Genomic DNA, 26,118 nt, shown 5'->3' on the forward strand with positions numbered 1-26,118 from the left:
AAAGATCGTACGCTTCACACCAAAGATTACCCTGCTTTCGACCATCGATCCTATCAAAGCCAAGCAGACGTATTACCTTGAGCCAACAAGAATGCCGTATTTCCATTTTCCCAGAGCCCCCCTTGCTACCATGTCCTGTCTCCCTACGGGAATACTCATAGTATCGTAAACCCTTATACGCTGTCCGCAGTACTTCCCGGGCCACATAACACTCCGATGAAATCCTCCTAGTTTTGCATGACAAGGATGAAAATGTGTAGGCGGGCCTGTTCCAAGGGCACCACCATCGTGCTCGAGTCCTTTGACTTTGGGACATCCTCTACATTATTGTCATTCCAAAGAAGGGCGATTGCTACTTCCTAATACATGGAAAGATATACAACTACGCTTATATTCCTCATGCTGAAGCTTTATTGCTGATCACCGCCTTTGATGTAGGGACATGCACTAGGACTTGTTTATCAAGATAGTTGGCCACTGTTCCTTGGACATCGCAATGTAGCGATCCAGCCTATGAATGCTGCTAAAGTGCACGCTCTGTTCGCCGGTATCTCAGCTTCCTAGCAGCACAGACACGATGCACATAGTCCCACCTCCAGGAAGACGACCGTGTTCTTTTAGGCCGGCACGGAAGCGGTGCTGGCGTCAAGCGGTCTGTGACAAAGGGTCAGCATGTAGTATGAGACGATTAAGTGTTTCGTACCTGAAATTGGGTTCGTTTGAGTTGGCTTTTTGCTGTCATCAGGCTGGTTAGGTTCGGCCGCTAGAATTGTTTGGAACCATTTGTCGATGTTCCTTTGGGCAGGGGTCTCGGCTGGAAGACTCGACTGTGAAGCGCTGTCGACCACGGAGCGTGGTACGGCAACGGCTCGCTTTGGTTTGCCTGGACTTTGGGAAGCTTTGGCGGCAGTGCGACTCTGCTTCCGCAGGATATGGTACTTTTTCCCTCGTAAAGATTCAACGCTTCGATGCACCTGATAGTCTTCATAATATGCGTCGGAGAGGGCTTTTCACGACAGCTCCGGATGGGCATCCAACCATGGGAGAAGATTTTTCTCCTCCCATTCTGGCCAGCCGTTTGCGCTACGTTGGGACATGGTGATGCTCGGGCAAGTTACGAAAGTAGCCGAAAACGGGTGAACAAAACAGGAGAAAGTGATTTGGAAGGTGTAAGGTTGTTGAGTTTAAAAGGTTATAGTGTGGTGTGTGTGGCAGGTACAAGCCGACTACTGTGTGTGATGAGCTTTGGCCTAGCCTGGTGAGCCGGTATCAGACTCTCACTACTCGCACCACTTCCAAGTTCTGGATACCAAAAAGCCCTCTCTTTTTGATACACTACGTTTCGTTGAGAATCAACAAAGCCTCAACTTGTGATGTGCTCTGCTTCGTTGATAACCAACAACGTTGAACGCGGCCACAAGAGCCCGTTCTTGTTGACAATTCCCCATTGTTTCACCAATTGTTGAATTCTATTGTCTGATCCGCCTCTTAGTGAGTCATTATTAAAAAATGTGCAGATACAGAAATAGATATCTACAGGTAGAAAGTAGGAATGAAAAATGCGTGCACTTGCGATCCCCTCCTCAATTGCGAGCAAGCAAACAGTCAATCCTGATCCCGCGATACATGATAGGTTCTATTTGGGACTGTTGCGTGAGAGCCTCTTGCGTCGGGCCCACGATATCCCGTGCTGGACATCGCACACAAATATCGCCTGGCCTTCCCCTCCCTCGAAAAGAACATCGCCGTTTCGAGGGAGAGCCGGGCTCTCTCCGCGACGGTTTCTTCCCGCCCACCGCGGAACCCCCTCATGTATATTCCACGTATGCTCCCGCATAGCTATTTTTCCTCCTAGAATATACGGAGTGCCACGGGCCCGCCTGCAGCCCTCACGGCGCTGTAGCCCTCCGTCAACGAGGCCTACATCGCCAGTGTTCAGACCGCAGGTGCCCCGTGCGGGCCAAAATATCTCATCCGTCTCCATTTGTGCCAGTGTAGCAATGGCTAGAATAGAACATGCTATAAAACCCGAGCGCCTCCTCCTATCACAGACAACCAGAACTAGGACCACCCCTCACCCCAGCGTAACTCAGACCCAAGTATGGGCGGAATTCGAAAAGTCTCGCACGATCCTCGACGACAGAACTTTCGAAGCCTATTGCAACGTGCATTGTACTTGTCGTCATCTGAGTCTGAGGATACTGGTAGTCCATCCAGATCCGCTACAGGCGATACCACAGAGGACGATTCATCCTTTCAGGAGGAACATGACTCTGTCGACCAGGACAATAGCACCTCGGCCGATGAGAGTGAGCAAGAAGCTGTACGAGAGCGGAAGAGAGTGTTTGGACACCAAAGGGACTTGGAACCACGCGGGCAGACTCAGCTTTCCGGAGATGGCAATTCGGTTGCTCTGGAATGCCTGACGGAGTAAGTACAATACTATCAAGCACATAATCATGATTGGCCTGCTAACAACATCTAGACTAGATAACCGGATGCGGTCAGTTGTGGTCCATCTTGAGTGACGAGGTAAAGCGCTAACTGTCTTCGCAGGTCTATTGAGCGCTCATCGCAGGACCAAGCCACCTGGAATGAACGATACGCAATGATCTGGCCGACATTTTTGGTCGATTGGCACTCGTCGAAAGTGAAATCCAGAAGGCACCCAGGCAGGGTTCAAATAAAGCTACAGAGGGCCAGAAGATCAGGAGATCCCTGCGTCGGCAGCAGTGATGCGACTGGAGGTTTACTTAAATGCCGAACCATGTATATCAGACCAAGATCAGTCTGTATTGGTCTTGAGTTATGATCACCAGCGCAACCAACAGAATATGAACACGCTCATCTTCGATGCTGGATAGGACGGTCACTGGACAAGGTCGATAGACTCACTGCCAAGCTGATGCCATGGCGAGCGATGTATCGTTTGTTGCTTCATTTGGGTCTTCGTATTTTACCTATGCTTCCCTTAGCTGTGCAGACGGAAAACTATGACTGGTATATGAACTGTGTCGAGATGGCTCTCCTGAACCGACGGGCTATAGTCGCGAGCCACTATATGTTGCCGAGTAGATTAAACGTTCGATTAGTTCCATCATTGCAGTTGATTTGTATTGCCTGGCCCACTATGCTTGTACTCGGTCTGTGTAAGTGAACAAATTCTCATGAAAGCTAAATTACAGTAGTGCTCAAGAATTGCACACAGGTAACAAATGATCAAAAATGGGTTGCGGCTATTGAAGAACGATTCTTAGCAGTTGATACTCACACAGCAGTGCCACATCTATCGACTTGCGATATCTCACTCAACGAGAAACTGCTATTTGTGATTGTATTGGACCAGAATACTACGGCAAGGTTTGGCTGAAAGCTGAGAAGACATAATGATCATAATGCGCAAGAGAAGCGCGGGCTGCTCCACGAAACCCATTGAAAATGCGTTTCCTTTACGGCATGGGAGCCCACGTGTGTAACAAATCCACAGGCCAGCGTGAGGGGCCTTTTCTCTCATCCAGAGCGTATCCGGGCGTCCCGGCCTGGAGTGGTGTGATGTCGAATACTCTACGGCTGTCTCGCCATAAGTATGAGTCCAATTTACCCATACATTTATTTATGGCATAATAAATTGACCGCGGAGGTTGTGGTAGACTCCGCCGCTAACCTGCACCGAATACTGCCCTCGAGCCGCCCGCGCTCGGATCGATTGGACAAAAGCACATAGCCCTCCCCTTCAGGGCAATTAACAGAATTGACAATACACACAGTTTGGCACGGTGCATGTATAGTAAGAATGTGGCGAAATGCTTCTTCATGAACTATCTGCGCGTCGGCTTCATTACAAAGCCAGTCGTTTGCAGGAACGACATGACTAGTAGTAGTTTCGGTCCTTTCCATACATAGAAGCTAGCTCACTTCATCATTAGGATCTAGCCAGATCGACCCACCCCAATTGTGAGACGAAGGGCTCAGCTCAGTCGGTGGTAGGTAGTTCATGTTGAGTACCAAGCGGGACATTGTCATTGTTCGATTGGGAGATGCTGGGGAGCATATCGTGGCCAAGCGTAACCGCGCCGCCCTGATCGGGCCATTCTGCCTGGATCATTCCGGAGCCTTGCAAATAGGATGCTAGTCGTCTGTTCTGGAAGGCGTCGATCGTGCTCCAGAATCGAGTGGTCGCGGAAACCAGCTCTGCGTGTGCCTGATCCAACACCAGCTGTATATCATTCCACGGGACCTGATCTTGCAGTGCGGTGTTCGTAGAGTCCAGCTGATGCTGCAATTGGCAAATCTCACGCTTGAGCTTCTGGTGCTCGGCTAATGCATTATCCCTTGCCGTGACAGCAATTTGCAATTCCGAACTCTTTTGCGCTTTCTCGGATTTGAGCTGGTCCAGTAACTGAGAAAGATCGTGGTTCTCTCCATCTCTCTCCCCAAGCACCTCTTGAAACTCCTCCTCAATATTGCTCATCACCCGGAGACACTTTCTATGCGTCGCTTTGTCCTTTTTCCTTTTGGGCTTCTTCGTAATGGAGGATGCCTAGCATGGTCAGTAAAGAGTACATTCAAATAAAAGAGGTGACACCGGGGCTGTTCTGGCCATCGCGAAGTTCGAGCAGACAAGTTGAGCAGTGGCATACTGAAGTTCTGTATAATTTCGTCTCTGGTTTGCGTAACTTTCGTCTATCCTTGGTCTCAGAACCAGTAGAACAAACGGAATAGAATGACGGTGCGGCACGTCGCCGTACGCCGTCAGACCTGAAGTCTGCATCATCCTGAGGAGGCTTGGGATTCATTGCCATGTTCGAACTTTTATTACCCTCAATAAACAGTGAATCAACGAGGTGCAGAAGAGATGAGAAAAGTATGAGCAGTGACCTGCCGAGAATCTCGCTTTATTGGTGACCTCACGCAGTCAAGAGGAGCAAGAAGAGTGTAGTTTGGCCATATCGGGTCACCTGTCACTGCGGTCGTAGACCGTAGCGTCAGATAGGGCCCGTTCGCGCTCCCTTTTAGGGGGGCAATATGTCTGTATTGTAGAGGATTCTATATACAGAGGGAAGGCGGGAGGGACAAAATCAAGACTTGACTGCGTGAGAGATGACGAGCTACCCGCAGAGGCAAGCAACTGACTCTCGTGAGGCAGTTGTAGGAGGAAGAGGCCCTCAGTAATGTCGGTGTAGATATCACGTGAGGCTACGGGCATTGTGAGGCAACCCCAATAAAACTACTCGCATTGTATAGGAATAGGGAGAGGCCTAAGCGTAAGATCTGAAACAGAGCAGGGCTCCTACAAAGCAAGTGCGTCGGGACGAGAATCACGAACTAAAAAGATTGAGGACTACTTTAAATGCCGTAGTCCGTGGAGCATTAGCGCGACGCACTAGATATCTGCCCTTCGATTGTACTGTCGGGGATGCCAGCAATTAGCCCGGAAGATGCATGTGGATGCACACTACCTTTTCACAGCATGAACAGGCCAGCCTCATATTATTACCAGTAATATCACGCATGAATTACGATGTACTTTACTGAATAAATTCAGTTCAAGCAACAGGCTCAGCAGGAACCAAGAGTACAATGGAGCCCCGACAACGACTAAGCGATGTGTGGTACATGTTTGGTGATCACTAGGCCACTTTCTATGGTGCCATGAGGGATCGTACGTGTGGCTGAAGTCTGTTTGCTAGGCCTGGAGGATTTACTACTGTTGGTATCACCAGCTAGGTACTGTGTACACAGTTAAGTGGACAGTGGTTATGCTTCCAAAGCAAAAGTCAATTTGACTCGTGTAAAATAGATGATCCTCCTAGGTCAAGGCTCAGTACCCCTGAATCCATACGGCGGAGCCGTTGCTTAGCAAGATTACGTACAACCTGTCTTTGCTTATTCTGACGGGAGGTATGTCCCGACAATATTAAACCTCCAGCAACCCTTCACTGCCAGTTCAAACACAGCTGCCACATCCCCCCCACCTCCACCCAACGACTATACCGGGAAAGAATTGAAGCAGATGGACAAATGCGGTCAAGATGGTTCGTATAACTTTATTTCACCGCGTGCCTGTGCTCACAGACTAGATAATGACTTCAATCTCGACCTTCACGCGATCTGGCGAGTGTCCTCTTGTATACCGGCGCCGCCTCCTTGTCTTTGCGCAGATCATGAAGATATTGCGCTAGACTTTCCGAATGGATTAAAGTCTGTAGCACACGAGGGACAAGGATCCCCCTTGGTCGAATGCTTCTTCCACCCCGACAACGATAACCAGTCGGGCTTCAAGTGGACGGGCCCAAATCCTCTGTCGTTCGCCACTCAGGCTGATGACCTTTTCCTTTACATATCGGCGTTCTTTCTTTTTGAAGAGGTCTTCTAGGTGGAGTCGAGGCTTGCAAGGTTTCATCAGTTAACGGGCGAGACGGTGGGAGAGGGAGAGCATCTGTCTTCCTGCCCCGTGTTGAAACGGCCATGGGGAATCTACGTCGGGTACGTGGGCAGATCCTGGAAATCATATCACTAGTCACTGTGGTAACGATGCCCACCTCCTTCCGACTATCATTGTGGCCGCGGACAGAGTCTCTACCCTATTGTGGTCACTCTGCCCTCTCCCCGCTAGAGACACTACCCACGACGCCATCCCTGAATCTGTCGTTTTTTTGTACATAATCTCCTGGAAAACTATAAATGAATACGATACAATTCGTATGACAGTACTTGCTTTTCCATTGTTTGTTCGAACGACGTCCGCAAGTCGTCAGTAGTCACGTAATCGGAATGTGCTTTGTACAACATTCTCTAAAACAAAACCCTGTCAAAGGATTGACACTACGTTTGAGTACGGGGACATGTTCTCCGTTTGGTTCATTACTTGTGTTGAAATATACGATGTCTTCTAGCAGAAGATGAATAACGCATGCAAACAGTCTATTCCAGAGAGGTGTTTAAGTCTGATCCCTCTCAATGAGAGAGAGATCCTATATATAATGGAGAGCATTTCTCCTGAACTATACTCTCGATGGTAGGTCCAATGCTGATCACGATATGTCAATTCTTGTATTGTGCCCAACCCATTGGAGATATCAATGACTCTGTATTTCAATTACCCCTAGTTCACGCTATTTATGCTTCAATTTAGTTACATAATCAGATGCATCGGATCAATACTAGATCCGGTCACTTGCAGTATTCGTAAGGTAATGCCGACACACCCCCTCAGTGGCCTCAGTCCTTACTGAGCCGCTGAACTTGACAATCCTTCGAATCTGCATCCTTCCACCCAAACAGCTTCCAATTGCCTATGATGGACTAGCTTTGCATGATCAGATGTTGAATACTGACCATGCGGAGTAGCTTGACGAATTTCTCATGCTGCTGTCTCGATAGCAATTTCGTGAGACCGTCCGCGACCATGTTGGCCGTCGGCACCCATTGTACAGCGATACGCCGAGCTCTTATTTCCTGTCTTAGCCAGAGATGATGAATGTCCACGTGTCGGAGTTTGGTGTCATAACTCGCGTCTTCAGTTGTGATCAGTCCAATTGCTCTCTCGTTGTCGCATTGAATGGTGATAACGTGAGAGGGATCAAAACCAACTTGTCCTAATAGCCTCCTCCACCATTGGAGGTGCTTTCCTGCTTCTGACAGTCCTAAGAGCTCTGCTTCTGTAGTGGAGGTAGTCACCGTTCGCTGCTTCGTGGCTTTCCAGTCTACCGGGCCTCCATAGACCTGGCAGATATAGCCTGCAGAGCTCTTCCTATCTTCGTGATCTCCATATGACGCGTCACTCGCTAGCTGCACCGAGTCAATCTCGCTGTCCAATTGAGCACTGTACTCAATGGCGAGATATCTTGTCGTGTAAAGGTAGCTGATTACTCGGTCTGCTGCCTTTTGATGCTGTGGTCCTGGATTGGTCAGGAATTGAGCAAGCTTCGCAGTTGCTTTTGCTGCATCTGGCCGAGTGATAGTGGTGGCGTATCCCATTGATCCGACCTTTTGCTGGTATAGGTGGATCTCCTTTGCACTTGCTAAGCCTTCATAAGGCTTCAATTCTTCAATTGGCAATGGGGTAGACACTGGTGGTCTATCAGTGAGGTTATACCTAGCTGCCACGCTGGTAATGTAGCTATCCTGGCAAAGCCATAGCTTCTTCATACTCCGATCCCGAATAATGCGTATATTCAGGAACCACTCTGCTTCTCCATGGTTAGTAAGTTCCCAATGTGCTTCGAGATCCCTTTCCAGTTGATTAGCTCTCTCTCTCGCGAGTCGATGGCTTGCTATCAGTATATCATCGACATAGAAGAAGACAATAATGCTGTCTGCTATAAAGACGCATGGATCCTCTGGGACCTGTCGGAACCCTAATTTCATAAGAACTCTTGCCGCTTCCTGCTGCCACAGGCGCGGTGAGATTCTTAGTCCATATAGGGCTTTCTGAAGTTTCCAGCATTTTCCTATTGTCACAAATCCTTCAGGCATTCTAGTATACACCTCCTTCTCAAGTCTGCTATTCAGGAATGCCGTCACTGCATCCAGCTGTCTCAAATCGAGGTCAAATGCTGCGACTAGAGCGAAGATCATCCTTGCTGTTCTAGCTGCTAGTGTAGCAGCTCTCTTTTCTTCGGAAGAGATCGTCTCAAGATCACCTCTAACGCAGATTCTTGCCTTCAGCTTCAGAAGATAGCCATCCTGGTCAAATTTGTATGCAAAGACCCAGCGAAGCGGTAGGATCTGCTTGCCTCGGTCCTTCGGGCGATCCACGGTGTCGAATGTCGCTTTTTCGGTAAGCGAATCTATTTCTTTTCTCATTGCTGCTAAGAACCCTTCTTGGAATGAATGATTCATGACGTCCTTCCAGTGCTTCGGAAGCTCAGGGAGATCATCCCGATGATGTCGTATTGGTTTCTCAGCGTATAGGCCTGCTGCGAATGCATGGAGGTAAGCTGGTGGTTCTATTGTGCTGTATGCGTTGTCGTATCTTGCTGTCCTTCTTCTCGAGCCAGTCACTATATTTGCCTCATTCACGTCACTGTTGATGTCTCTCGGGGCGAGCTCTCGCCGTATAAGAAGCTCCGCTTGTAGCTGCAATTCAGCTTCTCCGTCCGAATCGGTGACGATGTCGATAGACGTCTCCTGGGTCTCCTGTGACTGGTCATTTGCGAGCATTTCCGATGCTGTCTCCACCCCCTGACCAGTTACAGGATCTTCATAAGGTGGAGTCGGAGGTAGCGGTATCTCTTGCGGAAAAGCTCCGGGAATTTCGGTAATAGCTTCAGTAGCTTCAATTTGCCGATCGGGTGTGCTATACACCCCCTGATGTCTTGATAGAGGCTGTTTTTCAGCTGAAAAAACCTCTCTGTTGGTTTTCGGGGTTTCTGCTTCATCCAAGTCTTCATTGTTGGTGCTTCCTATCTCGAATTCTGGCATCGACCCAGTTGATATCGATGCTTGGAAGGCTCTTTCAGCTTCCGATTGGTCCAGTTCCTTGGGTTCTTTAGCCAATGGCATTGGAATAGGTTGGAAGTGCTGAAAGTCAAGCATATAGCGGCGCTATTCATCAAAAACTGCGTCTCTAATAAGCTTCACCTTCCCACTCTGTGGGAACCATATTCTCCACACATTTGAAGCCATATAGCCGACCAGGAATCCTACCTCAGCGCGAGGATTCATCTTATCTGATTGAACTTGCTTGTCGATACGACAGTAGGCAAGACTCCCGTACAACCTGACGTTCGATAGGTTGATTCTTAGTACCGTTTTATCAGTGCTTGCGAACTCCTTCATCACTTCTCCCCATGGGATAATCCAGCGTTTCTCGTTTGCCAGGTACGTTGGAGTCCGATTCAATAGCCATACTGCTGCTCTTGCAGCTTCTGGCCATAGTTCCTTAGGGAGCTTTCCCTCTATCATCAGCATTCGCATGCGGTGCACGATGACACCCCCTGACCGTTCAGCATGGCCATTCATTTCAGGGTGTCGAGGTGGGCTATGATAGACCACTATACCGTCTGACGTCAAACTCCGTTCCGCCGGCCGTCCAGCTGCCGCTTCATTGTCGTAGTTGAAAGCCTTGATAGGTAGGTTCCACCAATTCTTGGCCAATTGCACGAATTGATTGATTGCAAGCTGACATTCGGGCTTATATTCGTGCGTTAGGATCCAGTGAAACCTAATACCTTCAATATAGAAATGAGAGATCCAATGATGCTTATTGTAAGCCTTTTGGAGCTGGATTAGGTCAAAGTGCACTCTCCCAAGACGTCCGAAAACCCGTCCAATTGGTCTTCTTGACACTTGGCGATTTGACCTTCCGAGTTGACATGTCTCGCACATCTTATAGGCGTCTTCTTTGCCTTCAATGATCACTCCGTCGACCATAGTCTGGATTTGATGCACCGTTTTGTGCTGAATGTGAGCTAGGCGCCGGTGCCATAGATCAGCCGATGCCTTTTCTTGCAGTGGTGTCGAGGAAGATCTCACAGCATTCGCAGAGTTGCGAATGTCTTCATTTGGTTGGTCAAAGACCCATAATCCGTCATGATGCCATAGTCTCAGGCTGACTATAGGGATTCCTTGGTGATCTTGTATATAGCCTCTAGATTCAGACCAAAAGCCTCCTTTTTCTCGCAACCTTGCGTACGACACTAAGTTAACGTGAAAACCAGGTGCATAGCAGGCATTGCTTAGCGTGATTGTCTTTTCTTGCTTCGATATCGGGTCCACGCCAGTCAGTCTGACTGTCCCGCGTCCGAGGACAGCAGTGGTACCGTCTCCAGTCGCTAAAGTCTCCTTACATGGTTGGAGATTCACAAATCGACTCTTTTCATTGCAGACGTGTACACCTGATCCAGTGTCAAGAATCCACCGCTCTTTAAATGAAGAATCAGCGAAGTGAGATCCGAATGCTCTGCTAGCAAAGGACATATTCTCTGCTATCTTCGTTGGCTGTGGAGTGTCAATGCTCCTCAATTGGACCGCATTCGATGGCGTTTTAGCGTTTTCAATGGCTTCAAATATCCATTTCTTCCATGCTGGGTCGGCTGAGAGCGTTTTCTCGACCTTTTGCAAGTTTTCCTTGTTTGGAATGAACCAGTCGGGTCTAATTGCTTCATTCACGATAAAGCAATTAACGGCATTGTGTTTTTGGTTCTTTCGTCCGCAAGGGCATGGCCTTTTGTCGAATGGCGTCTCATTCTTGCCATTCTTCCCACCCCTTACGTCTTTGGTGCCACTCCTTGCTTCTTGGTGACCTTGCCAAGTAGAAAAAGAGCCCTTCATTGCCGACGGAGAGGGTGTCGCTCTATTAGGTCCCGTATCCTGGTATGACGCTCGAAAAGATTCAATCAGGTCCGGTGTATCGATTGATTTGCCTTTCACGATGATCTTCTCGTGATACGCCTGCCACCAAACCGGTGAGACATCCTTGATTGCATAGAGGAAGTCCTTGTTTGCACTCTTCACCTCGTCAAGTTCGAGGTTAATAGCTTGTTCTCGTAGGTCATTCCAGTCGAACAGCCATTTCTCGACGTCTCCAGTAGGCCTTTGAGAAGAGAAAGCCTTCCATTTCATACGCACTTCCTCCTCATACACGTAAGATCGGGCAAAGCGCTTCTTGAGGTATGCTAAGCGTCCGATAGGCGTATCATATATGAGGACACTGAGACGTAGGGAGTTGTCCAGGTAAGTGATGATATAATCATTCACTTCATTCAGACCCTTTTGCTGCTTTTCCCAGCGGTTCGCTTTGATCTTGTAGACCTCCAAGCGATCTCTCCAGGCCTTCAGAGTCTTCTCATTTCCTTCCTCAGGGTATTCAGGCTCAATTGGCTCTTCCAGAGCCTTTGAGCGATGCAATTCGTCGGTGTCTGGGTTACAGAGGTCCCAGACTGTTCTTTGTGCTGCAAAAGCCTTTATTTGCATATACCATGCTCGCCATTGTGACGAGTCTTTCAATTTGTCGCTTCTCACAGCGGAGGGCATCGATCTCGCCTCCATTGCTGCTTCTGGTGCTTCGAAACAGGCGTTCAAGGAGGTAGGTGGCTCGTTGGGATGAGGGTATTCAGGGTTTTGGGGTCGATCAGAGCTGCTTTCGGTGTCTATGTCGTTGTGAATAGCTTCAAGTGATAGCAGTGGTCCTAATGACGGCGAACCGGGCTCATAACTGTCAATTCTTGTATTGTGCCCAACCCATTGGAGATATCAATGACTCTGTATTTCAATTACCCCTAGTTCACGCTATTTATGCTTCAATTTAGTTACATAATCAGATGCATCGGATCAATACTAGATCCGGTCACTTGCAGTATTCGTAAGGTAATGCCGACACGATATTCATGCCTGAAGCATCAGGCATTACATACCAGGTGCACCATGAATCTCAACAACTTGACAGTAAAGAAATACATGGCACACTTCCCACTGGCAACCCCTCACTCGGTTCTTTTGCGATCCACCAACATGCCCAGACTACCTTTTGAGCATTGATTCCAGCCCTTAAGCACGACAGTCAGTCGTTCCCTAGACATTTCCAAAGCCTGCTCAAAGGGAAGCAGTCGTAATTGCTGCTCATGAGGAAGCTGAAGTCCATTTCTCTCTTTGCTCGGGTTAATGCTAGCCTCCTTTGAGAGTTGACTCTTCTGGTCGACATCCTCGCCACTGAGGTGCCTAAGCACACATGATGCAAATAGACGTCGATAGAGCCCCACGGATCGAGCCGCTTGAAATGCGAGTTTCGGATCGTCGCGATCGAGATTTGCTAGCTACCAAAGTTGTAACATCACTACGCCTGCAGGCAGAATGGTTAGCTTACTCACCTGTAAGAAATTCTAAGGACTGTAAGTACATATTAGAAAAATGAGCCACTATATATGGTTTATGGATAAATCTAGGGTCTCCTGCATATACAGTAAGCCTCGAACAGGCAGGGCTTTGTTACTGAACTAGTGGACAGATCGCTAAACATAGTGTGCTGCCTGTATTAGACCTCCCATCAAACCCCGCGTCCTCGAGCGGGATATCAGCAGTCTCTGTCTCAACAACTCCCTTACGTGGCCTCCAGCGTGTTTTGGATGTGACTTTAGAAGCCCAATGGGACTTCAAAATTGGGAGCGCAGTGGATGTGTAAATAATGGCGTTCCAAAACCCCTGCAGAGAGAGGACAAACGCTCCAGCCAAATTCAAGCCGAAATTTGGTTCCCTAGAATTGGCTAGACCGTAGATTCGATTGACAAATGATGGTGTCTAGAAGCCTCGTCAGTAATAGCTTGTGAGTTCCTTATACGTTAGGTAAATGTTCTATGAAAAGATCCATACCCAGGTAGCTATCATGGCTATAAAGAAAAGGAAGGAGTATCTAAAGTAACTCCACATGGCGTCGTTCTTATTGATCTGCATGCTAAACCCGCTTCCACTTTGGGATTTCTGGGACTCTATGCAGGTTGAATATGGCGAAGCTAGCTCAAAGGCTAAGGCTTTCCTCGCGGTAGTCGTGATATTGGAAATGACCGACCGAGCAATGCTAATTACTTTGCTAACAGGCTGGGTCTCTTTGGTTACTCGTCAAGCCTTGAATTTTCGATAAATATGGAGGCCGGCTGTGGCATAGATCGCAAAAGTTGCACTACTCACCACCCTATAAAAACGAAATTAGACCCGCTGCTGCGAAATAGTATTGTTGTCCCCTACCACACTGGGCCATAGAAGCACACTAGGCGAAGAAATTGCCACGGTTCTGCAATTGAGCACCATATCTAGTGGAGAGTCAGTTTTATGATGTTATGGCAAGGCGTGCTGGAAGTACTTACCAAGGCTGGCCCATAGACCCTTCCCCTTTCGGTAGATTTTACGAGGCTCAGTACCGTTGCGACTACCAGTGGCAACCCGTAGCATAGAAGAAAGGGAGTAGTTTTATTGGGGTTGCCTCACAATGCCCGTAGCCTCACGTGATATCTACACCGACATTACTGATGGCCTCTTCCTCCTACAACTGCCTCACGAGAGTCAGTTGCTTGCCTCTGCGGGTAGCTCGTCATCTCTCACGCAGTCAAGTCTTGATTTTGTTTCACGTCCTTCTCCAGCACCGATAGGCCTTGACTATATCGCTCTCCACCATGACGTTCAGCCAGTCTAGCAGTGCCACTCCTGCCCCGCTCGACTCCGCTTGGCCGCCGGCCCACATTTGGGAAACCATGGGTGCGGCAGACCGTGCCAGCTGGCTAGGACAGATACAGAGAGACCAGGCTAGGCGCCTTGAATTGGATGTAGCGGAGACCGATCTCCGCCACAGAAGGCCTCGTGTGGACCTGCAAGATGACGATAATCTCGAAGAAAACCGTGAGCCACTCCCCGAAGTCAAACCACTCATCGACATATTTCCGGGTGTCTCCGCCGCCCTTCTTACTCGCGTCTTTGAGAAGAAGTTGAAGGCGACTGAACTCATACGCTTCAAAGAGAAGTCAGTCACCGAGCTAGATCAGGAGGACAGAGTCTTCGAGATGACCGAGTTGGGAGGCACAGTAGGCTTCAAGAAGGCAGCAGCGTCGCTTAAGGACTGGGGCCCCAACCCTCAAATATGGACGACCTGCTTTCTTGCCTATCTGGCCGTTGTAGGATATCTCTTCGGCGAAAAACATCCTAAAGCAGTTCCCAATCTACTCAAGTTTATGAGGCAGATCCTGGACTTCGCTCAGACTTATCAGTGGTCGGAAGCAGTCCTCCCACTTGCCCTTAATTTCCACCAATACATGATGGATAAAGGAGAGTTATCGACGGACAACTACCTGGTCACAGGCCCATTTCGCGAGAAATACCTCCGCCACAATCTCACCCTGTCTGCGAAGTCACCAACAAACCCTCCAACCCGGCCTCGTCAAGCTAGGAATACCAGATCTTCGAATAATGAGACAGAAGTTTGCGATAAGTTCAATACGACAGGGTGCACCTGGGAAGGCTGTAAGAGACGTCATGAGTGCACAGCATGTGGCCTAAGCGAGCATGGCGCCTCCTCCTGCCGCAAGAAGAAATAGCAAGTGACAGCCCTTGAGAACTGCACTAGTGACACCGACAACGTTGTTCTCAATCCCCTATCCCTAAGCCTCATACCACAGGGGCAACCACCCAGACCAAACACTGCTGTTCAATACCCTGTTTTCAACCCAGAGCTCCCAAGGCTACAGTCCTCTCCGTCGCCACTGCATGCGAAAGGCTGGAGCAATCTTCTACGCTACTACCCGGGCGATCTCGGGTCCACTATCGCTGGCATTCTGACCTACGGTGTTCAGGTCGGCTATAGGGGCAAGAAGCAGTTTCGCTATTCCTCCAACCATCACATACATGAACCCGGCATGATCACGGCCAAACTAGCAGAGGATCTCAGCCTCGGTCGTGTTAGACTAGCCTCTAGGCCCTCCTTCGTTTCACCGCTTGGGTTAGTCCCTAAGCACGACGGGGGATGGCGCCGCATCCATGATCTATCCTGGCCCCCTGGACAGGGCCTTAACCAGGGCATACCGGACTCCTGGTCAGCTATCGAATACATGACAATCGACGACATATACGAGCAGGTCATACAAGCTGGCCCAGGTTGCACAATAATCAAGAGGGATATCAAGGACGCCTTCCGAATAGTCCCCGTTGCCGAGGATAACCAGCACCTCCTTGCCTTCCAGTGGACCGATTCCACTTATGTCGAATGCTGCCTCCCCTTTGGCCTCGCAACGGCCCCGTTTCTCTTCAACCTCTTCGCCGAGGCACTCCATTGGATACTCCAATGCCTCCTCCCTGCATTCCATATCAATCATTACCTAGACGACTTCATCACAATTACTCAGTCTCCCTCAGTGTCCGACCCCACGGGTCTTTTTGATGAGGTTTATAACAGAGTCACCGACTATCTACGTATTCCTCGCAATACACAAAAGGACCAGCAAGGGACCTGTGTTACAGTCCTAGGTATCCAGATCGACTCTATTGCAATGGAAGCTCGTCTGCCGCCAGAAAAGTTGTGCCGCGCCACATTGGACGCCGCAGCTGCCCTGAACGCAGCGAGTCTCTCCGTCAAGCAAGCAGAGCGCCTCACAGGCTTATTAGCCTTTTGTTCAAGAGTTGTCCGACTTGGAAGAACAAGATTACAGTCTCTATACACCTTCCAAGCCGCTTTCCCACATGGGAGTAGTGCGCGCCGCCGTATCCCTTACGAGATACGTGACGATTTGGAATGGTGGAGGGACTCCTTGTCTCTCTTCAACGGCGTACTCCTAATTGACCCCTGCCGCCGCCCCATCACGCATCTCTACACAGATGCCTCTAGTATAGGCCAGGGGCTCTTCTTCTTCTCATCCCAGTCTACATTAGACTGCTGGCTGGCCCATTGTCACCAGCTTCATCCAAGCAATGCTGCCACATTGGCCCTTGCTGAAGACGCACATGCGCACATCAATACCAACGAAGTAGACGCTATTCTACAAGGCTTCCTACTCTTCAGCCACCATTGGCTCCATCATACTCTCGTTATCCACACGGATAGCTCCACAGCGCACACGGGACTCAAGAAAGGCTTTCTTCATGGTCCGCCTAACGCACCTCTGAAGAACCTGCTTATCCTAGCGGCAGCGAGAGACATCCACATCGTGCCACACTGGCTCCCCTCCGGCGAAAATACATTAGCAGACGCGCTCTCACGTAACAAACTTGAAGACATTGCTAACATTTGTCCCCATTGGCAGGACCTCTCGGTATTGAACCGCCCGCGTGGTTCTCTTCACGAGCTCCTCAGCTCAATGCCGGCCACCTAAAACTGCTCTGGAACGGACTCAGTGCTCTGGAACGAACTCAGCGCCAACACACGTTCCGTTTACCTCTCCGTTCAGCGCAGCTACGAAAAGCACTGCGCGCTACAAAATTTCTCCGCATGGCCAGTGTCAAGACATTCATTAACCTCATGGCTAAGCTCACGACTCCTTGGTAACGCCAGCCAAAAGGCCGTCAAGCCTGACACCGCACTCGCCGACCTAGCCGCTCTCCGAGCCTACCATATCGATAATTTCCTTGACGATAAACTCTTCGATAACAAGCACTTTCGACGTCTCATAGACGGTGCGCGAAGACTCAACCCCATCACAAAAGTACGGGTCAGAAAACCTATTTCGCGTGACACTATTACGAAACTATCTGCGGGCCTCGCCGCACTCCCGTCACGGCCCTTGGAGATGTCTGCGAACCTTCTAGACGACTTAAACTTCGCAACCGCGTGCCGGGTAGCATTTGCTGGATTCCTCCGCCTCGGAGAATTCACCTACACGACTGAAGACCTGAGCACACATTCTATCTTCTCAGCCACACAGTTAACTCGCTCCGAGACCGCCGCCACGAAGGGGTCCAAATTATTCTTGCAAAGACGGGAGACAGCGCTTGCCCAGTTGATGCCCTTCAGAAGCTGTTACTTGTCGATCCCAGAGGGCCCGACGCCCCCTTGTTCTCCTTCCACAGAAGACCATTCAGTCGCAACAACTTCCTCTCGACCTTATCTACTAAGCTAAGAGCGCTTGGACTACGGACAGAGGGCTACTCCGGTCACAGTTTTCGGAAGGGCGCAGCTCAGCATGCGCACGATAGTGGGATACTCGACGACCAGATTCAGATGCTAGGGAGATGGACCTCAGAGTCCTTCAGGTTGTATTTTACGGCGAACACGTCAGTTTTGTACAAGCTCAATCACCAGTTCCAGACAGGCTCGCCGGCCCCGCTGTCTCTGCTGCTTCACCACCGTCCCCTCCACCATCCTAGTTTGGCCGGGTCATTTGGGCCCTATCTGACGCTACGGTCTACGACCGCAGCGACAGGTGACCCGTTATGGCCAAACTACACTCTTCTTGCTCCTCTTGACTGCGTGAGGTCACCAATAAAGGGAGTAGTTTTATTGGGGTTGCCTCACAATGCCCGTAGCCTCACGTGATATCTACACCGACATTACTGATGGCCTCTTCCTCCTACAACTGCCTCACGAGAGTCAGTTGCTTGCCTCTGCGGGTAGCTCGTCATCTCTCACGCAGTCAAGTCTTGATTTTGTCCCTCCCGCCTTCCCTCTGTATATAGAATCCACTACAATACAGACATATTGCCTCCCTACAAGGGAGCGCGAACGGGCCCTATCTGACGCTACGGTCTACGACCGCAGCGACAGGTGACCCGTTATGGCCAAACTACACTCTTCTTGCTCCTCTTGACTGCGTGAGGTCACCAATAAAGTACCACTTTTCAAGCTTTTTGAGGTTTTCTGCCGAGTATTTCCGGTAAAAAGCAAGATATATATTAACAGCCATACAAAAGGACCATAATGAGTCCGTTGGCATCCAGCTTCAATCACAAAAATTAGAGTCTGCAAAAGTGGCATAGAGGGTTAGGGACATACTATTGGATGAAGAATGCTTGTGCTAGACATAAGGCAGAATTCTGGCCCTCTATAACTCCATCCCTGCTCATCAGTGACGCAACGGCGGAGAAAATATTTCCAAACGATGCATAAAAGATTAACCTGTTGACCGGCTTGCGAAAGGCGGTAGAAGCACAAAAAGTCGTTATAATAAACGCACAGCCCAGCAGAGAAGAGCTACCTCCTACTCTTTCTGCTATTGAGATAGCTCGAAGTTGCTCGTCGGTCAAAGCCATGGCGTTGGTCTAACTCTTGAAACTGCCTGGAAGGTAGATCCGCAACCTTATAGGTCGTTCGGACTGTGACGAAGAAAGTCTACACTAGTAGTACCGGGTTGAGAAAAGCACGTGGTGGCGATAAAGGTAGGTAAAGCCCCCGAGAATAACTATTCGCCAAACCAGCCGCTTGCACTTAATGTACCACGAACCAAAAGGCATGACTAAGCCGAAACCTGGGGTGGACTCTACAGGCCGAAAACTTATTGCTAGGTTCACCTACCGATTACAAGCCAAAGGCAGAAGTTGGGTACCAGCCATAAAGCCATAAAGCCCGTGCTACCTAGAAGAAGCTTGAGACGTAAAATCTAACAAATTCAATGCTCGTGGCAGTTCCCCCAACAACCGTTCGTTCCTAACGTATTTACCGCTCCGCACGAATCGAATCGAATCGAACTTTTGCCTGATTCGATTCGATTCGAATTTGTTGAGTATCGCGGTGGTCAAAGCTTATGGCAGGACTAGCGATGGACATTTAAATAGACGGGGTTCCCACTTTTGATAGTAACCAAAAACAAGAACACTACAACTACCTATCTCAACAGGTTATGAGCCCGGGTGGCTTTACCTTTGGGCACGCAGGCATATAAAAAAAAAAAAAATCCTTTCCCTGCCATTACAGCTAAGCTTCTCTATCAGAAACTAACTCCATGAACTTCAGAAACTGATCATATATTCTCAGTAACTTGATGAACAGTATGAAGTTCTATTGCTCAAAACCCTCTCGAAGCAATAACCTGGATGAACTTCCATTCACTGAAGACTTACAGACAGCATGCCATCAATGCTACTGTTACACTGTCACACTGGCACGGAGTATCGCAGGGTTGTCCCCATAGCCAGGACATGTCACCGTTTGCAGCAAGCCTCGGGAGTTTCTCCGGCAAATAGCCATAGACAGTATGCCATTATTGCTACGGTTACACTATGAAACTGGCATGAGGTACCGCAAATGTTACCTACTGCCGGGACATGTCACCATTTGCAGCAAACTCGGTAACCATCTTCTCAGAGTCACCAGCCACAATGCCATTTCGGAAGAAAAATGCGGAAAACACTACAAAAGAGACACTCTTGGACGGACGAGGAGCTGAACATCCTCTCATACCTCCGATACACTCGCCATTGGCGCTTCAAGAATATCCAAACGTCCTACTTCCCATCACTTTCTCCGAACGCACTCTTGGGAGCCTACTGGCGCCTGTCCACCGAAGACCGCATACGCCGAGCATCGAGGATCACCACCTCAATCATCGCTCCTCGCAACACTGGAGAAAACCTCTCAGGTTCCCCCCAAGCTCAACCCACATGTTCCAGTATCGCAAAGGGGACAAGTTGCTATCGCACTCTTGCTCGGTCGGAAAACAACATTGAGACTTTGGCCTTCACCCCACCAAGCCCTTCGGGTGGAGGGGATCCATTCATTTCCGACAACAGCAATTCGAGTCGTTACAAACTCAGGCCAAACAGACCCTCAATCTTCCCTCCAAGGAAGCCGGGATATCTTGTTGACCGACGCCGTTTCCCCCACTTCTTTAGATCGTACAAGTACTCTCTCAATCTACAAGGAGTCCCGGACAGCGACTATACTCCTCCATCTCGGATGCCTACGCCAAGTTCATCAGATCGAAGCGTTTCCATCGTCTCAAGTCTTCCCAGTGCCGCGTCAAGCCTTGAACTCTTTGGCTTGGAGGTGCGCTCGCCTCAGTCATCAAATAGTGAATCGGTTACCTCTGATCGGCCCAACGACATATCTAGCCCTGAATTCTTCAGCTCCGAGGAGCATCCTTTGCCGACATGACTGAAATCACAAAGTTTGAGCAATTCGGAATCAATACGTTCTATAACGGAATCCCAACATTAGATAATGCCAGCGACTGGTTTCGGTGGAATCAGAAGGTCAATGAGTTCATTCGGATATCTGCGGTTGCCGACGATGGAGCGACTCCACCGATAGAAGAGGAAGAAGCACGGCAATGGATTCACCGCCAAAATTTCTATTCTGCGATGATCACGGCAAAGCTGACACACAATGCGGCGCAAAGAATCAATGCCTTTGAGATTCCTCGAGTCCAAGTACTGCTTAAGGCAGTCAAGGAAAACTTCAAACCAGAAGGCTCAGGCACGTATGTTAACCTCCAACGGCGATACATGGCCCTTACAAGAGACAAGTGTGGGAGCACTCAAGCCCTCGGAGCAGAGATCAGGAAGATCCATGCTGAAAAACTCCTCCTTGACTCTGATTGCGTACCTCCGAAATTGAGCGAACATTTTTCTTCGTGCATGCACTCGGTCCGGAGTACGAGAGCTTCCGCGATCATATCTTCCGGCAAATGGACCTTGTCAATGAAAGAGACGCAAATGGGACCGTCACGAAAGCGGCGCCCACGTTTGACTATATCGAGAATAAGGCAATTGAGGAAGAGCATAGGAAGGGGCAATTGGGTAAACAAGCAATGGAGACGCAAGCACTTCCTGCTCTTGCTCTAGTCCGTGGGCCAGGTGACAAGAAACTCATCCCGTCGTCGGACGGAACTACTTGTCGAATCGAGATCGATAACGTCCCATATTGCTCCTTCTGCCGAAAACCTTATCACGTTGACTCCGAATGTTTCACCAAGAATCCGAAACAGAAACAGAAAGACGGAGATGGACCGAAGCCAAAGCCAGGCAGGATGCATACGGGCACACGCAAACAGTTGAAGAAGCGGCCTTCGACGGATGACGAGGATGATGATGCCGGTGGTCCAAAGGATCCAAAGAAACCAACTTTCATGGCGACGAGAGTCTCCGAGAAAGATGTCAACGAAGCATTTGGAAACGATATCGAGGGCAATTTCGCCCTGTCCGACCATATTCCCATAATGATGGCGATAAAAACCCTCTCTATTCGCGACGCGTGGATCGTGGATAGTGGATGCGCTCAGCACGTCTGCAATAGTGCCTCGAGGTTTGTCCAAATGGCCAAGTACCATGGCCCCTCACTTACAGGCGTTGACGCCTCAACGGCTCCCTCAGGAGTGGGAACAGTGAATATCCTTTGCAATGTACGCGGCAGAAAGAAATGGCTTGTGCTTGATAACGTCCTCTATGTTCCATCTGCACACGCCAATCTCATATCGGTGCTCCAGCTTCTCAAACGAGGAGCAAAGGTCGAATTCTCAAGCCGGAGTGCTATCATTCGCAACAAGTCAAACGAAAAGAATCTATATACTGCCAACGAATATCATGGAGTCTACGTACTCGATCTGTGGACAAGTCTGACTTTTCCCTCTTACCATGTTAGCCCGCAAATGTCTCTGTGGCACAATCGGCTTGCTCATATGAGTGATGCAAATCTTCGGCGACTCAAAAAGCAGGCTCACGGTGTTCGGGACATGGAGCCACGTCATCCATGCAATTCGTGTCTGCAGGGGCGAATGATCGAAAAACCCCACCGCAGATCAGGAAATAGCAGGAGAGGAGAACACGCAATGGAGCTCCTCCATATTGACGTTGCAGGGCCATTTGACGAGGGCCTTGACGGCAGTCGTTACTGGCTCACCATCGTTGACGATTTCACGGGCTGGATCGAGATTATCCCTATACCACGAAGACAAGAGTTCGTCATAGAATCACTACGGTTCTTCCTCGACCACAATGAGCGCCCCGAACGAAAATGCAGGCGAATACGTCTCGACAGAATATCTGAACATGTGGGAGACGAGATGAAGTTCATGTTGTTCTCGCGCGCAATTCAAGCCGAGGTGACAGGAGTGGATCAACACCAGCAGAACGGGGTCGCTGAAAGAGCCCACAAGACAATTTATGATCGGGTTAGGCCTACCTTAGCACATGCGAGGTTGCCGTCTACATTCTGGCCGGAAATTGCTCGAACCGCAGCGTTCCTCTCCAACCGGTCGCCGTCATCGAAGCTCAACATGACTCCGTACCAAGCGTGGTATGGCGACAAGCCTGACCTATCACGACTCAGAGTGATCGGATCCAAAGGGGAATACTTGATCCCGCCAAAGCAAAGAAAGAAGCTTACGGATCCGCGAACAAGGCCATGCATTTTGCTAGGCTATGAAGGAAATACCAACTACCGTATCCTCCTGGAAGACGGTAGAATCGTTGGGACTCCAAACGCCGAATTTCACGAAGTCCTTACAGCTCCCTCCACACAGACTATAGAAGATGTGGGAGCCAGACAAGACGGCTTACCTGAGGCAACGGCTGCTGCCGCAGGGGGGAGTGAGACGGTGGGACTAATAAATCAACCGTCGGTAGGCATACGGCAAGCATCCGTGCCTGCTTCGGGGCGCCAATTGTCAATGGCACCATCGGAGCGGGCCCTACCTAAGCCGAGAAACGATATCTCGCATATACTGCCTCGGAGTAACGATAACTCGCGAGTGCTTACCCAGCCGAGTAACGATAACTCGCAAACCCCAGCGTCGTCTCAATCGAGTAACGAAGACTCGCAGCCAGCTGTTACTGTACAGGGAGACAGGACCTTGTCGTCCATACGGAGTGACGATGCCCTCGGACCCCTATCACCTGCTTATCAGGATTCTGTCCTTGGGATTGACTCACCACCCGGTGGCGACCAGCAAGAAGACGACGCTCAACAAGGGCTAAGTTCAGGAGAATGGCAACGATATCCAGAACTCCAACTTGAACTTGACAACCCAGTTCATGAAGTGCAACAAGGAGCACTAGATCATCACCCTGAAATGAAGATTCGTGCTCCACAAGTCACACTAGACACGTCTGATGAGAGCGAAGAAGAACTTGCACTAATGAATATACCCGAAGAGAACATCATCCCAACACTCTTAACGGTAGCTGCAGAGGAAACAGAACCTTTTGAGCCAAAGAATCTGCATCAAGCGAAGAACGACACAAGCTGGCTCGAATGGAAAAGGGCAATGCTTGAAGAAGTGAACTCACTCAAGCAAAACAAAACGTGGGAGCTTGTTGATCCCCCCAAAGACCGGCGAGTTCTCAGTGGAAAATGGGTCTTCAAACTCAAACGAGGACCTCACGGCAAAGTACTCCGCCATAAGAGCAGATGGGTGGTGAGAGGCTTCACACAAGAAGACGGTATTGACTATGATGAAACCTTTGCCTCGGTTGTCAAGCCAATGAGCTACAAAGCCCTCTTCGCAATCGGAGCGGCCCTAGACTTCGAGATCGAGCAAGTGGATGTCAAAACCGCATTCTTGTACGGACATATAGACCACGAGATCTACGTCGAACAGCCCCATCGCATGACGGATGGCACTCCAAGGGTCTGCAAGCTTCGAAAAGCTCTCTATGGATTAAAGCAGGCTCCTCGCATCTGGTACCAGACCCTCACGAACTTCCTGCGCAATCTTGGCTTCGAGCCAATCACCGCCGATCTTGGTATCTTCGTTCGGAGCAATATGTACATCGCGGTATATGTTGATGATCTCCTGATCGTGGGTCCGAGTATCGCAGAGATCAAGAAGATCAAGCGGAGCCTAAGGAACCGTTTTCAGATGACAGATCTGGGCCCATGCAGCTACTACCTTGGGATATCCATCCAGCGGGACCGCCAAAACAGGAAACTGTCCCTCAGTCAAGAAGCATACATTGACAAGGTTGCTCATCAATTTGATATTGGCAACTGCGCTCCCATCGGCACGCCGATAGAAACCTCACCGCTTCCAGAGAACAGTCCAGACTATACGTGCCCTCCAGATCAGAGGACATCTTACCAACGCATGGTCGGATCTCTGATGTACATTATGCTTGGAACCAGGGGGGACATCGCGTACGCAGTCTCTGTGGCGAGTAGGTCTCTGGCAAATCCTGGGCCCCAACACATAAAACTCGCTCAACGCATCCTGCGGTACCTCAGAGGAACCAAGAGCCTCAGACTCGCGTACAAGGGTCAGCCTCAGAAACTGAAAGGCTTCACAGATGCAGATTGGGGAGGATGTCGTGACACGAGCCGATCAACAGCTGGGTATCTCTTCAATATTGGAAGTGGGGCCATCAGTTGGCAATCGAAACGCCAGGGCATCGTTGCCCTCTCAACGTGCGAAGCCGAATTTCTAGGGCAGACACAAGCCACCAAAGAAGCAGTCTGGTTGAGAAGGCTTCTCAACGAATTGAATATGAATCAAGGATTAAACGCCACGATCATCTGCGGGGATAACCAAGGGGCCATTGCTCTCTCCTCGAACCCACAATACCACTCTCGCACAAAACATATGGAAATCCAACGCAAGTGGCAGGGAGAGGTCCAAGACAACGGAACAGTGAAGCTCAAATATATCCCAACCACAGAACAAATTGCTGATGGGTTCACCAAACCCCTTGCTCGGGAAAGATTTGAGTGGTTTCGGAAAGGGCTTGGCGTTGAGTGATTGCTACACCTTATTTGTATTGAACAAGACTAAGGCGCAGGGTACCCTTTCCTTCCTTTCTTAAATGAAGTTTTTGAAGGTTTTGATGGGACCCGTCACAACGGCGATCACATAGTCACTGACACCATTGGTGATGGTGGCCATCGAGTGGGAGTGTTGAGTATCGCGGTGGTCAAAGCTTATGGCAGGACTAGCGATGGACATTTAAATAGACGGGGTTCCCACTTTTGATAGTAACCAAAAACAAGAACACTACAACTACCTATCTCAACAGAATTAATATTGAAAATAACGATTCGTACGAATTCGAATTCATGACCGGTTCGAATTCGATTCGGTGTTCGCGAACTTTTTTGTATTAAATCCTCATTGGGAAGGCGGTAAACCAAGTCGGGCAGTACCTGTAGTTGAACACCATCAGTTATAAGCAGCAATCGACACCAGACTTGTAGTCTAATAAACAACCCTTATTAAGTTAACAGGTACAGATATAACTAAGCTGAGGTTGGTCTTTGATATAAAATTTAAACGATTTGGCCTTGGATCGAATAAGCTGTAGGGCAGTATCAATATAGCCGTGTCACGGGACGACCCCCAACCCTCCGGGTAGGGGGTGTCCCACAGCCATAATGCAATTAACAGCCATAATGCAAATTTTCAATTTCTTCAACTTCTAGCTCACTTTTTAGACGTATAAGGTCCAGAATCCATGAAATAAAGCCCATCAATAGCCTCATTAGCCAATAATGTATCAACCTCCTCATTTTCAAGTGTTTCCTCCAATTCCTTAGCCGCCAAATCGGCCGCCATTTTCTCTGCGTCTTTCCGCCAAGCACGAAGCTTCGACTCATCTTCTTTCTCACACCTTCGCTGTACTAGCCTATTGCCTGAAATCGATGAAAGGGGACTCTTTGTAGCACCCTTCACCCATCGCTTGCTTTTTGTAGGTTTTTTCCCAGGCGTTTTATGGCTAAGGGCGCGCGCAAGACTCATCTCAGCAAGTTCCGCATTGTATAGAGACGATTTTCCGGCATCAATT

The 26,118-nt window shown here is 49.3% G+C and overlaps 2 protein-coding genes across 2 annotated transcripts; one reads left to right on the forward strand and one right to left on the reverse strand.

The window, feature by feature from the left end:
• Positions 1–10,559: 10,559 nt before the first annotated feature.
• Positions 10,560–11,994, reverse strand: N7446_014189 (uncharacterized protein; the record flags this gene model as incomplete). Its single annotated transcript, XM_058522928.1, has 2 exons — positions 10,560–10,594; positions 10,662–11,994. The coding sequence occupies 2 exons, from the start codon at positions 11,992–11,994 to the stop codon at positions 10,560–10,562; spliced, it is 1,368 nt and encodes a 455-aa protein (XP_058364766.1).
• Positions 11,995–19,747: 7,753 nt separating this feature from the next.
• N7446_014190 (uncharacterized protein) lies at positions 19,748–25,079 on the forward strand (the record flags this gene model as incomplete). The annotated part of the gene is made up of 3 exons (XM_058522929.1): positions 19,748–20,395; positions 20,476–20,949; positions 21,003–25,079. The coding sequence occupies 3 exons, from the start codon at positions 19,748–19,750 to the stop codon at positions 25,077–25,079; spliced, it is 5,199 nt and encodes a 1,732-aa protein (XP_058364767.1).
• Positions 25,080–26,118: the final 1,039 nt, after the last annotated feature.

Source organism: Penicillium canescens (genome assembly GCF_028828765.1).
Source record: "Penicillium canescens strain IBT 15451 chromosome Unknown utg000015l_segment0_segment0, whole genome shotgun sequence".
Classification (NCBI taxonomy): Eukaryota; Fungi; Ascomycota; class Eurotiomycetes; order Eurotiales; family Aspergillaceae; genus Penicillium; species Penicillium canescens.